The sequence below is a fragment of the Anas acuta genome, chromosome Z (assembly GCF_963932015.1).
Source record: "Anas acuta chromosome Z, bAnaAcu1.1, whole genome shotgun sequence".
Taxonomy (NCBI): Eukaryota; Metazoa; Chordata; class Aves; order Anseriformes; family Anatidae; genus Anas; species Anas acuta.
Window position 1 is genome coordinate 77,307,279 of NC_089017.1, and position 15,137 is coordinate 77,322,415.

Here is a 15,137-nt window from a genome sequence, read left to right on the forward strand (position 1 = left end):
AGAAGGAAATACCGGTCTCAGGTGTGTTTTTTTTTTTTTTTTTTCCTTCTATTGAACAGATGTTGTTTTTCATAGTAACTTAGTAGTGAAACTGTTTCTCTGTAAGAACGGTAATTACAAAATAATTGGATATTTTCAGAATTACTTGGGATGGGAAATGCCACAGAAGCATTCAAGTTTGTAACTTTTAAATCAGCTATTGTATCAATTACATTCTTAACAGTATCTAGAAAGAGGCCATCTCAGTGCTACATTTTTCTCCAATGTTAAATCATTGCCTGTATTAGCTACAGTGTAGTTTTAATAACTCACACATATGAGACAGAAATACGCACACAGAAATATGCAGATTTTAGCTCAGATCACATCTTGCAGCTCCCCTTGGTATATGGAAAATGAATGGAATTGTGTTCATGCCACAGACTGTAATACTGATTCTTTGGCATGAAAGTATGTGGAAGATTGTATGTTGTCTTGCTTGCATTGTTATGAAATGCATTGTTAAATGCACTAATGGCCTATAAATGCCACTCATGGCCTACCTCCTGTCTGCTAAAAGGCTTCTGGTACATCTCAGGGTGGAAAGAGTTAACCTGTAACTACTCAAATGGCATTTTACATTTCAGTGAAATAACTCATTACTTTTTTGCAGTTCTTCAAACAGCATTTGTTGCATGTCTCACACATGCTGTGAGTTGGAAACAGAACTGTTCACATAAACAAAAAATCTTAATCAGACCAAATTTTTGCGTGTATTGCACAGCTTTAATTAAAGTAACCAAAGCCAGTTTACATTTACACATTCAGTTGAAACATATTTATGTATTACTGTTCTGTTGCGTAGGCTGGTTTTTCCCCCCATGATATATCCTGTAAGTTAATAACATCGAAATAATGAAAATTTTGTTACCTCTAAGCCCAAGAAATAATCCCAATTCATATGTATGAGAGGCGTGTAAGTCCAAGAGGGTACTCAAGTAGCTATTCAGCCTTCTATCCTAGGCCAAGCACAGCTGGATGACCAAGCAAACATGGACATAAGCTGGTCCAAAGGGTTCAGGGCTGGAAATGACAGGTCTGTCTTGGTACCCATTGCTGTGCAGTGACTGTTTGCGGAAGAAAAGTCTTTGATCTTTAACTTGAGACATTCTTTTCTCTAACAATAAGTCAGGTTCTTGCTTTCCCATTTACTTGGCTCTTACCAGAGGACAAAATGTCAGATTCCATCATCCCCATCATCCTATTCCTGTGACATGCACAGCCCTCACACTCAGTTTTTCAGTTTTTCCTCCAAAACTTGTCCTCAAATCTATTTGTTTCATTTGTGCTGGAGTGTGTCAATCAAGCTGATCCTATTACTTGTCTCAGAGAGGTTTAAGCTGAAAAGATGGAACCTTATTCCTGTATTTTACATTTGTGTTTGTAATATAATGGTTACAGATTTTGTCTTGATTCTCCTTAGTTTCTTCAGGCAGTAGTCTCTCAAATTGTGGCACTGTAAAATTGAAAGTTTTTCTTATTAGTGCTGCCTGCATATCCTTTGTTGTTCAATTCCTTTTCTTTTTTGTTGTTGCATCTGATCTTCAACCTGAGAGCAGCCTATCAGAGATACTCCAGGAGCTGCGCTGGGGCCTCCTTCCTCCCCTCCCCGCCTTCTCCCTGGCTGAGTGCACGTTTGTTAGCTAGCCCTGCACACTTACCTCCCTGTTTCAACCAAGAAAATAACATCCAGGGTACTGTGAAAAGTAGTAGTCAGCATGTCCAATGGAGATTTTCTTATTCATTACGCTTTTTTCCATGTTTGAATGTATGTAGTGTTAGATAGGTTTTGCATGCGTTCTTTTTTGATTCTTTTTCTCATTTTGTCTAGGTGTTTGTGTATTGGTTGTTTGGTAAATATTTTCAGCATCTCTTCCGTTTCTGAATTAGCTGGCTCGTAAGTTGTGACTTGATGGTTCCTTTTAAGGGCTAAGCAACAGCTGTTTGCAGTCTGAGGAGTCTTCTGTGTGTTTTTCCGAAATTAATAGCTTCAGCTGACAGTAGCTGTTGCTCCATTGTGTGTGGTGTAGTTTCAATGATTTCTAGCTTGTAGTACCTGAGACCTGTCATGGGTTTTTTCACCTGCTGTTTTGTTTTTCCAAAAGACATCTGCATGCAATTCCCTGAATAGTTATTTTCTTCTGATGTTTGTCACCATTCCTCTCCTTGCCTTCACTTTGTACTTCCGTGTCTCTGGAACATGGACAGTGACACGAGATAAGTTTTTGACAGGCTTTTTTCTTCTGGGTTTACCACCTGCTTTCTCACTTTCGACACTGTTCTCTTTCAACAGCAGCATAAAGTCTGTCCTGTTAATTTGGCGGGTTGGTTTTGGAGCTCCAGTGATAGTGGCTGCTGGGCTCTTTGGCGGCCGGCTGGCTGCAGGGGGAACCATCTCCATCCACTCCCTGCTGGTGACATCCCTGCATTTGCTGTGGACTTCACGTCCTCCCCCAACCCACTCTGGGTGCTTTGGGAGCCATGCAGCAGCCATCCCCCAAGCAGGGAGCACCTGGCAGCCCCCCTCACCCCAGGTACTGGGGCAGGACCCACACGGGTGCAGCCACAGGAAAATCCATTGTCAGTGCTGATGGCTGATGCTCATTTTCCATCTGCTGCAGGCTCTGTGTCTGCAACAGCGCAAGAAAAAATGCTTTTTCTGACAGGGCGTGTGTGCGCCTTTCCTGCTGTTGCCCCCCAGCCCTGAGGGCAGCTCCAGCTCTTCTGGCTCGTGCCTTTCTATTGGGCTGTTCAACCTTTCCTGTTTGTTTTGGACAGGGCTCTTCTGGCACCAGTGGTGGCAGGCGCTCGCCATCCTTTCGCATGAGCAGGGCGTGCCGTGCTGAGGTGTCCGGGAGCTGTGCATCAGGCAGTTTTTGTGCCAGTTGCTAGGCAGCACGTTAATATTTACCTCCCGGCCTGGCCTGGCCTGCCTTCATGTGCTGCTTTGGCAGACAGCTTCACCCGCTCCGCAGCCCCACCGTCAGCCCGCAGCTCTTGCAGCACTTCCCGGTTGCCTGTTGTGGGCTGAGGCAGGCAGCCCTCAGCAGAGGAAAACCAGCACATGCCACCGTGAGGAGTCATCACCCAGAAAGGACTTGTGGGAGTCAGGCTGCTCTTTTAAAGGCTGCGCAGTGGTTATGAAACAAGCATTTAGGCCGTGGCAGCTCGCTCTCGCTGCAAGGCTCAGTGCGCTCACAGCGAGCACCGAAGGGCTTGGAAGGACAAAAGACCCTTTTCTCCTTCTAGTGGCTCTGCTGGCAGAGGGCCTGTGGGTGGAGAGGGAAGATTTAAAAGGCATGAGTATGGAGGAACACAGGTGAAAAGCGCTGTGTAGATGAAACGAGGCGTGCCGTACCCTGGGTAGCCGTAGGACCTGGCAGTATGGTGTTGTCCTGCAGGCAGAGCTGGTATGTCGCAGGAAAGGCCCTGTGCTCCCCTCAGCCTCCCCAGGAAGTGATTTTATTTCCCCATGCCAACCCCACGTGTTTACAGGGGAGGACAGCTTGGCCTACACCATGATCAGCAGCCATGTATATAAACTCCTTTCTGTCCCCCAGCTTGGGGAAGTTTTTCAGTGTATTGCAAGGAAAAGGCTCTGTGTGGGAGTTTCTGGAGGGGAGGAAGGGAGAAGTTTCAGATATCTAATAAATAAGTCATACTGTGTGGGAAACAGAAATGTATCTTTACAAAATGAATAGGGACCAGGATGACTAATATGAAGGTATACAACATACACATTTTTCAGTCATGAAGAAGGAATTTGTGTTTCATGAAGAAGTAAGAAAAGAAAGAAAAATCTGTTATAGGGCAAAATAAGAAATATGATGTTGCCTACAGATTACTTGATAATAGATAGTGATAAAGTTGTTTACAAACATTTGTTCTCTGTCCTGATGTAGGCGGCTTTATACATTCTCATGTATGTCTCCACCCATACAAAAGTTCTTACCTATTATGTGATCAATCCATGTGATATACATATATAAAAAATAAATTATTATTTGCTTACATTTCTGTAGGGTGGCAACTGCAGATTCTCTCTAGTATATATTTAGAGTTGTTATACCTCTTAGCAAGTTATGCAAGATCCTAAGTGCCTTGGAAGGGAGAGCACAGTATAGTTGTCACACCTTGGGAAATTAGAAAAATTTCTGTGTGGAAATACAAGGTCACACCAGGTATGGAATAATTTGCAGCATCTAAGTTCTTTCAGACTATATATGCTTTAATACAGCAAATAGGGAGGCAAGCATCTAACCAAAAAAAAAAAAGCCTAGAAGGAAATGTAATTTGGGCTGTTCATTTAAATGCAAACTGTGAATCTGTTGCTACAGTTGAGCTTGCAAATACAGCTTTAAGCAGAGCAACAATAAGCAAGATAGGGAGGTAGTGTTACATCTGTATAAAGTATTGATGAGAATTAAAATATTTATTTCTGGATTATGAAGTTTGATACAGTCACAGCAGAAGTAAAACGTCTGCTGTTCTCAGGTTAACATCCCTGAAACTAGGAAGCTGGACTGTTGGCAGCCCTTCTGAAAGGCTTGCATGACATGCACAAACACTTCTTGGTGTGTGTTACATGGAAAGTAACTACTCCTTCTCGTCGCAACGTGTTTCAGCTTCCAATTTAATATTAAATATTTTGTGTGACAAAGTAATAAATCCAAAGGTATATCTTTATAAAGAAATAGTTTTATAGTTTAACTTAGATTGTAGTTTTATACTAAAACTTTTATAGTTCTTTATAAAGAAATTTGAAATGTGAAAGAATCCTGCACAGTGGGTATGCATAATGCAGAACAAGAACAGGATTAGAGTTTGTTTTGATCCTTGGCATCAAATTTGCTTTTGGTACATGTCAGAGGGGGGAAAAAAAATGTTCTGAGAAGATCTACAGTCAAGATCTCACATGATCATATAGTAGAAATACAACTAAGACATAAGATACAAAATGTGAACTTCAGTATGATTTTATTCTTTATTCTTGGTTGTTTATCTAAAGGATTCAGGCTGTTTATGTTTGCTTTATATATGTATGTATACCAAAGTTAAATTCGTTTGTTTTTTTTTTTGTTGTTTTTTCCTCAGAAGCAGTCCCCCTCTGCTGATGCATCAAAAACACTCACTATGAAGCCATCTGAAGTAAAGGTAAACTCATGCTTGCAGCTAAGCACAAATATATAAAAACAATGAAACTTCTTTTTCTATACTTTGATACCGATGAACTTTACTTTGTGTATTTCTCATCTACAGCTTAGTTTCTTCATCAAAAGCTAACTAAAAACGGCTGTAGAAAGTACTGAGGATTTTAGGAAAACAATAGCAGCTTTTTAGTCATGCTTTGTGACATGCATATTGCTCCCCCTGGTGTTATTACAGGGTTATTCACCTAATCATAGTTACATCTCCAAAGAATTGAGGTCTAGTTTCAGCCTTTAGTGTTTGCACAGCTGCATTTTCTCCTAAATCACATGTCTATGGCTGCCTGGCAGCATCCTTGCCTTTGTTCTTTACACTTGTTTTCTGTCTTAAATTATGATGACCACTTCTTCAGTGTAGAAGCTATGCTTTGCTGGTTAGAAGAGTCATCCTTTAGTTTTTAGAAGACAGCCTCTTATGCCTCTGCCTAACAAAATTTATGAATATTTCAGCAAACGATTGATTCTCTTCTTCCATTTCCCATAATCACAATACTGAAACCATCAAAAATATTGAATACCAACCTGGGCCAGCAGCAAACTGTGCAATAGTAAAACTTAGGATTGTCTGCACCTTTTGTAAATACAAGTTAAGAAACACTTAGAGTAGTGAGGTTAAAAGGGGCATCTGGATGTCATCTGGTTTAGCCTCCCCTGTCAAAGCAGGGACAGCTCTGAAGTTAAGTGAGACTGTTCAAGGCCTTGCCAGTTAAACCCTAAATACCTACAATAGTGCAGATTGCACAGCATCTCTGGGTAGCCGGTATTGATGTTCTGTGACATTTTAATGATAATACTTTTTCCTTTTATCAAATTGGAAGTTGTTTTGCTGTCATCATAGTGTCTACCTCTTAGGATGGTCTAGCCCCGTCTTCTCTATATTTGAATTTAGCCATTAGATCACCCTCAGCCTTTTAAAGCCCTTTTCCTGCACAGACATATGTGACTTAGGCTTGTAGCAGCGAGCTGGATGAAGATCATCATTACTAGTTGTTGTGTTTGCAAGCAAACTCACTTGTATTGTTTGCAGCTGATGCCGTTCAATGTACTGTTGAACCCAGAAAACTGTCTAAATGTAGTTACAGTCTTTTACCTACTTAGGATTTCAAATAACTCACAGAAGAATGTAGTAAATCTTTGGTCAGTTCTTTAGAACTATTGTTTGCAAGACGAAACAGAACTACAGTAGCAGAGGCATACATTTCAGGGCTGTGAGACTGGCAAACACAAACCCCTTTTTGAAACACTGTCCTGCACTCACATGTGTGAGGCAGCAAATGTTTTCTTTTAATGCCTGTTGTGTTATCAATGTCTTTTGTTCTGCTGGATTTTGCAAGCTATCTGCATTCTGACAGTAGGCTTTTCTGCACAGACGTAGTGAAAGCTACAAGACCTTGCAACATTTCTTACTGTGAACTGTCAAACTAACAATTCTTTCCTAATTGCCTGCTGCAATCAGGTCTCACTTCTCTTTCTTAGAGTCTCTCTAGTGTGCCACAATTCTTAAAGATGCCCTGGACCTCTCTCTGACCTCTGAGCTTCCAGTTTTGTATATAAATATTTTGTCTTGAATTAGCTCTGATTTTTTTTGCCATTCTGAGAAAGCTGTGAGTTACTACAGCTGAGCAAGGAATGTGGGATTGTTTTGTAGGCAAAACCCAAGGGGTTAGGTGGAAAGGTCTGAAGAATGGGGTGGACAGAAGGTACCTTGTGGCTTTTGCTGGAGGAGAAGAGGAAGTAAGGTGCTGGTACTGCCACAGAGAAAAATATTTCCTGTTCAACTTTCTGCCTTTTCCTGGTACACACACTTGTGCAACTGCAATGTAAACTAAGTAGCAGAACTGAATTAGCTTAAGAAAAATTGTTGTTGTTGTTGTTTGAGGCTATTTTTCAGTTTCCCAAGCCAGTATGGAATGAGGTGTCTCAGGTACTGAGACAGTACAGGTGGAAACAGGCAACAGAAGAGGAAGTAAGACATCTTTTCTCTGTAGGATTTTTGTGTACACTGTAGACTGATGCTGTGGCTTCAAATTGACTGCTCATGATTGATGGTCTTTAAAGGATGACTGGCAAAGGATGACTAAAGCATTGAGAGTAGCCTCTGAATATGTAGTCTCATTCTACAAGGACATCTCATGTCTGACTCCTAGCTTTAGCTTTAACATAAATGCATCCAACCTTCTTGAGCTAAAAGCTGAGAAAAGCTAGGATTACCTTTTCAATATAGGATTGTAATCAACTGGGTGTCTGTGTCTTTGAGTTAACCATATGGTAGTCATATAACAAGGACATATGAGTGAGAGCACATAGAGTGTGGCCAAACCTGATAAGTACTGTGTTTTAAAAAGGGTAGACATCAAGAAAAAATCCAAGGGGAAAATCAGGGAGGTTAAGTGATTGTTATTGTTGTTTTTTAAAATTTCTTCTTATTTTTTCCCAACTTTGTCCCTCTTCTCTGTCAGTATTTTGCTTTTCGTGACTTGCTCTTTCTGGTATCAAACATCCTGTGGCAGTGTGTTCTCTTCTGTGGTCTGTAGCCTCCAGACCTCTGCCCGCTTATGCCTGTACGTGTTCACAATTTTACAACCAAGTGTCTGTGGTTTAGTGTGTGGGTGTGAATATATATGATAAAAAATGATAAACAGGTTAGGCAAATTCTTTCATGTATTCAGTAGCTTGAAGCTGGATGTATTGAAATGGCAAGTTGGCAGCTGAAACAGGAAAAAATTACAGAACTATGAACAAATGTAAATTGAAGTCATTGAAGTCTAATCAAATGTTGTTTGGTTGCTCACTGACTTTCAATAGGCTTCTGGGAAAAAAAAAAAAATCTATTGTTTTTCTCTTAATAACTTCAAATGTGCTCAGAGTATTAGTCAGATAGAGGGGATAGGGAGGTTTTCCATCTGTGGCCACGCATTTCCAGCGTTCAAAAGTTCCATGGCTGAATGTGGACACCATGCCATGACCCAGAGTGCAGGTGTCCCTGGTAAGCTGTGGAGCAAATGGTTTGGGTCTGAAGGGACCTTAAAGATCACCTAATTCCAACCCCTTCTGCCGTGAGCAGGGACACTTTCCCCTAGACCAGGCTGCCCACAGCCCCATCCAGCCTGGCCTTGGGCACTGCCAGGGATGGGGCAGCCACAGCTCCTCTGGGCAGCCTATGCTGGTGCCTCACCCCTCTCAGAGTAGAGAAGTTGTTCCTAATATTTAATCTAAATCTACACTCTTTCAGTTTAAAACTATTACTCCGTGTTCTGTCCCTACACACGCTGACATAGAGTCCCTCCCCAGCTTTCCTGCAGCCCCCTTTAGGCACTGGAAGGCCTCTAAGTTCTCCCCAGAGCCTTCTCTTCTCCAGGATGAAGATCTTCCCCAGCTCATTCAGCCTGTCTCCACAGGAGAGATGCTCCAGCCCTCTGTTCATCCTTGTGGCCTCCTTTGGACTTGTTCTAACACTTCTGTGTTCTTGTGGAGGGGCCCCAGAGCTGAGCACAGGGCTCCAGGTGGGGTCTCATGAGAGCAGAGCAGAGGGGGACAATCCCCTCCCTCACCCTGCTGCCCATGCTGCTGTTGGTGCAGCTCAGGGTACGGGTGGCTTTCTGGGCTGCAGCACACATTGCTGGCTCGTGGTGAGCTCCTCATCAACCAAGAGCCCAGGTCCTTCTCCTCAGGGCTGCTCTCAATCCATTCTCTGCCCAGCCTGTAGTTGTGCTTGGGATTGCTCTAATTCAGATGCAGGACCTTGCACTTGGCCTTGTTGAACCCCATGAGGTTCTCACAGGCCCACCTCTCAGGCCTCTGGCTGGCATCCCTTCCCTCCAGCATGTGGTCAGTGCCACACACCTTGGTGTTGTTTGCAGACTTGCTGAGGGTGCACTTGGTCCCGCTGCCCATGTCACTGACAGGGATGTTATACTTCCTTTTTTCTTATTTTTATTTCATATATAACTATAATTTAAGTTTTCAATGTTTGTTCTTATATGTTTCTATTACTACTAATTTAGTGCTTACTGTACTTTGACTTGGGGTAAATGGCAAGAAACAATTTTCTGTCATGGCAGTGGAAAGCATAAATCAATCTGTTTATTAGGTTCATTTAATGGCATCTTTCCCTCTTTTTTCAGCGCTCCATATAAGAAGTGTTTGTTTTGTATCTGTTTGCATTGACTGCTCATAGTTTGCTGGAATGGGGTCTATGCCAGGTTTTTGTTAAATTGCAACATCGAAGCACTATGTACTAGTTATATAGCACGTGTGGTAATGAGTGCGAACCTGTCTGGTATTTTTTTGGTTATTTCTAACGGTCAGCTTATTTAAGTGCATTAATCTCTGTCTGAATGTATGTTGTTTATATTTCAGTCCACACCAACAACCAAAGAAGAACCTGGAAAAAATGCACAGTCATCCAAGGTACGTACTTAACTTACAGCTTTGGTGATCTTTTGCACTTTGTTCTTTGACCAACTTTGAAGTAATAGGTTAAAGTCTTTGCTTCTGCTGTGCTGCATAAGGCTGCTGCATGAGTAGTAACATATCCATGCGCAAAAAAGCTATGAGCCAACAGGTATGGAAATACAGTCTTTGGGGAAACAGTATGCATTATTGTTTCAGAAAAACTTAACTTTTGGGGTAACTATCTTTAAATATATATTGTACTTATTTAGGTGAAGGGTGGCAGGAAGACACAGAGAAGGCTAGTGTTTTTGTTTTTCCAGACAGTGGTCTTGGGACACAGTGTTGAATTTGCATAGACTTCAGTCCTGAACTCTGGACTTTTCCCATCATTTGCTTTTATGCAACTTTATATGAAAAGAAATAAGCAGTAGTTTAAACTGACTTTGACATTGTAGGGACGATTTAACTTCCTTTCTTTTTCTTCTCCGTTCACTCTCCATATTTACCATGCCCACTTTCCAAAAAAAGGAGGAAAACCTGACTTACAACAAAATAAAAACATCCCAAGTGTAAAAAAAATAAATAAAAAATAATAACAAAAAAAATCCCTTCCCCCAAAAAACAAAAGCCCCAACCCAAAAGGTCAAAGTTACTGCAGTCTTAATTTGGAAAAAAAAAAGGGGGGAAGGGTAATTGGCCAAGGAGACATAGTTTAGCAAGAATAGGTAAGAAAAGTTAATTTGCTTTTCAGTTTTGACTAGCTGAAAACATAATTTTAAATAACATCTTTTAAAGGATAAATGGCTGATAGAGAATGGAGTAAGCATGTTTTTCTCCTCATACAGTACCTAGATATGGCTGGACCTGTGACTTTTTCCTCTAGTTAAATGTGAACTATGCATTCCCTGTGAATGCAGTTTGAAAGATAAATTGTCTGCCCCCTCTAAAGCTGGATGTGCATGTGTCTGTGTGTAGCTGGTTAAAAATAAGAACTTCCTAAAAGATGGTAATTTTCTAAATGTGGGTGTTGTGTGTCTTGAGTCTTATTTTTTTCCTGTTAAAATAAACTCTAGGAAGGTAAGCGTTCAAAGGATTGTCACTTCAGAGTGTATATTCTGGGCAAGAAATGCATCCTCATTTATACAGCCCAAATTTCTGAATTTTGGTCAATAAGAGGAATAGTTTTTTTCCTATCTACTGATTTCCAGTCCATAAAAATGTTTATTTTTTGGTATATTGATTGCACAAGTGTAGATCATGTTCTCTAGCATTGAATCATGGTAACAATAAATAATCTTAACTTCCTGTTTTATGACAGCCAACAAACTCTCAAAATAACCAGCCATCTGAAGAGAGACAAAAAGAATCCAGTGGTGTAAGTTGTACATTTTTTCTCTCTCTTTTCTTTCTCTTGAGGGCTTCTTGTGATATTTTTCATCTTTAACATAAAAAAGAAAAAAAAAAAAAAAAAAAGAAAACAAAAACAAACAAACAAAAAAAAACAATGGCCCCAAATTATTTCCCTATCTAATATTAAAAGGTATTTCTCTACAGGCAAAAGGACAAATTACACCTTCTGCTTCTAAACCAACTAATACAGGAAAGGTAGCTACAAGTCAAGCTGAGCAGCCTCCACAAACAGCCTCCAGAGAGCCAGCACAGGTATAGTAAAAGTAGCAATCCAATTTTTATTATTTATGTTACTGTAAAGGTTAGAAATGCACATCAAGATGCACATCTTATGCTGAATATTGTCAGGCAAGACTGAACCCCCAAAAGTCAAAATGTAGAAGAACTGAGAACCTGTCTTGTGTTTGAAAGTGCACATAACAAACCTCTTCTTGTGCTGGCCTAAAACCTGGAATTTCTGAAACTTTAAATTCTACACACAAATTAACACCCTGAATATACTGAATCCAGCTAACACGTGGTAGTGGTAATTGATAAGGATTGGCTGCAAAGCTAGATAGTGTTGGTAGTTTGTGCTAGTTGTTTGGTGAGCCTGACATGCACCTGGCTTCACATTGCCTAATACACTGTGGCTTTTATTCAAGCAAGCAACGCGAAGATTATTACAGCTGTGGCCCTGTTTTAGACCTTTTCCTGTATGTTAACATACTTAGGGCTCCTATATCATTCATGCTAGCTTTTCGCAGATTCCTTGCGGCTCCATGGGGGTGATTGGTTCCTCATGATTTTTTTCCCCACCCTTTCACTACTGAAGGTGAGCAGAAGGGACTGGTCAGTCACACGAATGCTTTGTTTATTTTAGCACTGCCAGCATGGAAATGCTTTACCCGTGCAGTTTCAGACATGTTTGTAGCAGTAGCTTTTGCTACGCACAGGTCAGCAGGTTATCTGTTTGCAGTAGGACAGCCCATACCACACGACTGCAAGGTTGGGAGGAGGGTAGGAAGACAAAGTTTGGGGAAAAAGTTTGGGAGGGATCACCTCTAGGTGCAGTCTCTGAATTTCACATTGTAGGCTAGGTTCAGTATTGTCATGCAGACTGCAGTTACGTAGCTTGCCCTCAGCCAGTAGGTAGAACTAGCTTATGTTTTTTATTCAAAGTGTAGATGAAGAGGAACCACAGATCTTCATGACTGAGTAGAACAACTCTGTTTTACTTTGTGTTGTCTCCAGAATTTTTAATGAAAGTTCACATATATTATCACAAAAAAAGTGATTTCTTACATTTTCTCTTATTTCTCCAGCCGAAATCTGAAAAGACATCCACCAGAGGTGGTGCAGCTGATGCACGTGCTGTTGGCGCAGGTGCTGTTGCAAGTGCAGTTACTGCAGCTGATAAGCCAAGCACTGAGGTTGGTAAATACAATTCCAGATAAATGCTTCACCTGTATTGACCTCAGAGAATGTTTCAGAAAAGAAACGTTCGTGTTTCAGGGAAAAAAAAAAAAGGTAACTGCTGAAGTATTTATGGACAGATGGTAGTAAAAGGACTACCTGAAAAAATTGGCAACCAACTAGTGGCATGTTATTTCCTTTTTATCAGATAGCATTTCTTCAGAATCATTTTTAATACAGGTAGTATAAAACTAATTCCATCTTGAGTTATATTTCTGCATCAGCTGCCACATAAATACGAATGATCTTGTTACTGGCACTGGGAAATGAGTTTAAGAACAGTTCTTGCTGAAAAATTTTGCAATTGCTGAACCTGCTCAAATCTTTTTGTCTAGTTTCCAGGAATTTTTGGTAGATTCACCAGATGATTCAGGTTTTGTTTTTCTTTCCACAGAATGATACTTTTTATAACACTCTGCTTATTTTTCAGACTGGTATGGATGAGTCAGCACTAGACAGTCTAATAGATACACTAGGTGGACCTGAAGAAGATGAGCCTACTAGCCCAGTTTACACTGGTCCAGAAGTTACGGTATTTTCCTTTTTTATTTTTTAGAAGATTCATCTCTCAGATACGTCTGTAGTTGTTCGCTATTACATTGACCCAGTAATTGTCTCTTTGATCTGCTAAGAAGTAAAATAAAGCTTGAACAGTTGCGTTTTAGTGGTTTTCAGTAATACAGAAATGGTGTGATTATGTATATATCACAGTAGGAAATGGTTAAGTGTCAGCAAAGTTGCTTTTTGAATTTACTTCCAAGCATGGTCTCTAGCAGATTTACAGAAGGCAGTAATGGAGGTGTAGGAGAGCATTAAAGAACCTAGGAGCTTTCATATGTACTTGCAAAAGAGTAAAACATTGAGAATTTAGGCAAGAATGCATACTTTTCTGAGTTAGAATGGGGAAGTAACAAAAGGGGGATTAGGGTTACTTGCTTTATACCGTACTCAGACATAGCTCTACGTTAGAAATTATTTTCTATAAACAGGAGTACAAAAACATTGATGTGTGCATTCTTTTCAAAGGAAGATATTTCTTCACGATACTTAGAAGAAATGGGAAAACGAGAAGGTAGTCTCCCTCCAAAGTATGTTGAACTGCTGAAGGTTAGTGAATTAATAAAATAAAATAATTCTTTGTCCTTGCTTTCTTTCTTTTCATATGTTTTTGTTTCCCATTAATTACGAAAGTAATTATCCTTTTAGAGCAAAGGAGATGGAAAAGATGGAGGCCCACCAAAAGCAGATGACCAATCTGAAGTAAGACTTTTTTTATTTTTATTTTTTATTGCAGGGAGAAAATAACCCAGTTATCATTGGATTCCTTGGAAAATCAAAGTGTTGCACGTCTTCCAAAAATTCCATGAAGTAGGAGAGGGTTGTGAGCTGCCAGATAACACAGATATTGATAAAACTAATAGAACCGGGCATAAGATGGTGATGTGTGGTTTTTTGTTTTTCTTTTTTTTAAATAAAGAGGTAGGAACTCTAATGATACTGACAGAAACAGAAACAAGTCAAATAAATAAATGCTTATAGAGCTATTCGGCATAATAATAACAAAGGGAGGAGATAGTGGGCATAATAATAACATAGGCAGGAAATAGTAGCTGTGCATACAGGAATCTCCTAGTAATCTTTTTAGCAAAAAGTACTTCAATTTCTGCACTTAGCAAGATTATTCTGTTAGCCAGTTTAATTTGCCTGTATGTTCAACATATAAAAATAAGAGCGTGTCTGAAAAATGAGTGAACAGCTGAGGGAAAATATTATCTGATTAACCATGGAACATATTCAGATTTTTAAACTGAGTTTGACAACTTTAATATTTGAACTTCAATAATCATAACCTAGCTTGCAATTTCTTCTTCAGAAACCAATGACAGATGATGAGCTTGCAGATGCCCTGTCATCTGACTTTACTTGTAGTATTCCTTCTGCTGAGGAAAAGAAGACAAGTCTGACAGAGGTATTGATTCCTTTTTTTTTTTTTTTGGCCATGAAAGCTTTTATTGCAATGAAGTATTTCTGTTACTATTTTAACACCTTACTTGACTTTAAAAGACTGTTGACAGTTTTCCCTTCCTTTTGTTTTTGCAAATATGCCTGTAGTTAAATTTGTCTCATTTTGTTCTTATGTAAAAGAAACAGAGTAAGGATGGTGAAACCATACAAGCACAAGCAGCAAGCTCAGTCAAGACTTCAGTTCCTCCTGAGAAGAAAACAAAATCAAAAGAGGTATAGAGGTCTATCTTTTGACCAGTTACCTTCTAATTAAAATTTCAGTTTGCAAACATGTCATATGTATGTGTGTCTGATCTTAGAAAAATGATTATCGTCTTCATTTTCAGTTCAAAATCTCAACTAGCCCAGAATGTACGGGAATAATAGGAAATGTGATTGCTCAAACTGTACAGCATTTTGAAGATCAAATCTTGATGGGTCAGATAATTCTCCTTCTCCATTCCTCTGCAGAGTAACTGTTCTTTCATCTGGAGACAGCAGAGGAGTAAAATGTGTTTTTGTGAAGTTGTTTAAAACCTGAACATGGTTTCATTTTCTTGTATTTTACAAACCACTCATTTTACCACTCTTTCTAGAGTTATACTGCCCCATCCCCAAGGGAAAATG

General features: G+C 39.9%; 1 protein-coding gene across 15 annotated transcripts in view; it reads left to right on the top strand.

Annotated features, from left to right (window-relative positions):
• Nucleotides 1–15,137, top strand: part of CAST (calpastatin) — a 60,302-nt gene that overhangs the window by 22,821 nt on the left and 22,344 nt on the right. For 12 of the 15 annotated variants that reach the window (XM_068667831.1, XM_068667838.1, XM_068667833.1 and 9 more), the window contains 10 exons: nt 5,134–5,193; nt 9,606–9,656; nt 10,960–11,016; nt 11,196–11,303; nt 12,356–12,463; nt 12,937–13,038; nt 13,533–13,613; nt 13,713–13,766; nt 14,380–14,475; nt 14,652–14,744. In XM_068667831.1, the coding sequence (XP_068523932.1) occupies nt 5,134–5,193; nt 9,606–9,656; nt 10,960–11,016; nt 11,196–11,303; nt 12,356–12,463; nt 12,937–13,038; nt 13,533–13,613; nt 13,713–13,766; nt 14,380–14,475; nt 14,652–14,744 (810 nt within the window). The remainder of the gene's footprint in view (nt 1–5,133; nt 5,194–9,605; nt 9,657–10,959; nt 11,017–11,195; nt 11,304–12,355; nt 12,464–12,936; nt 13,039–13,532; nt 13,614–13,712; nt 13,767–14,379; nt 14,476–14,651; nt 14,745–15,137) is intronic. The other 3 variants (XM_068667829.1, XM_068667836.1, XM_068667837.1) reach the window with 1 other exon arrangement.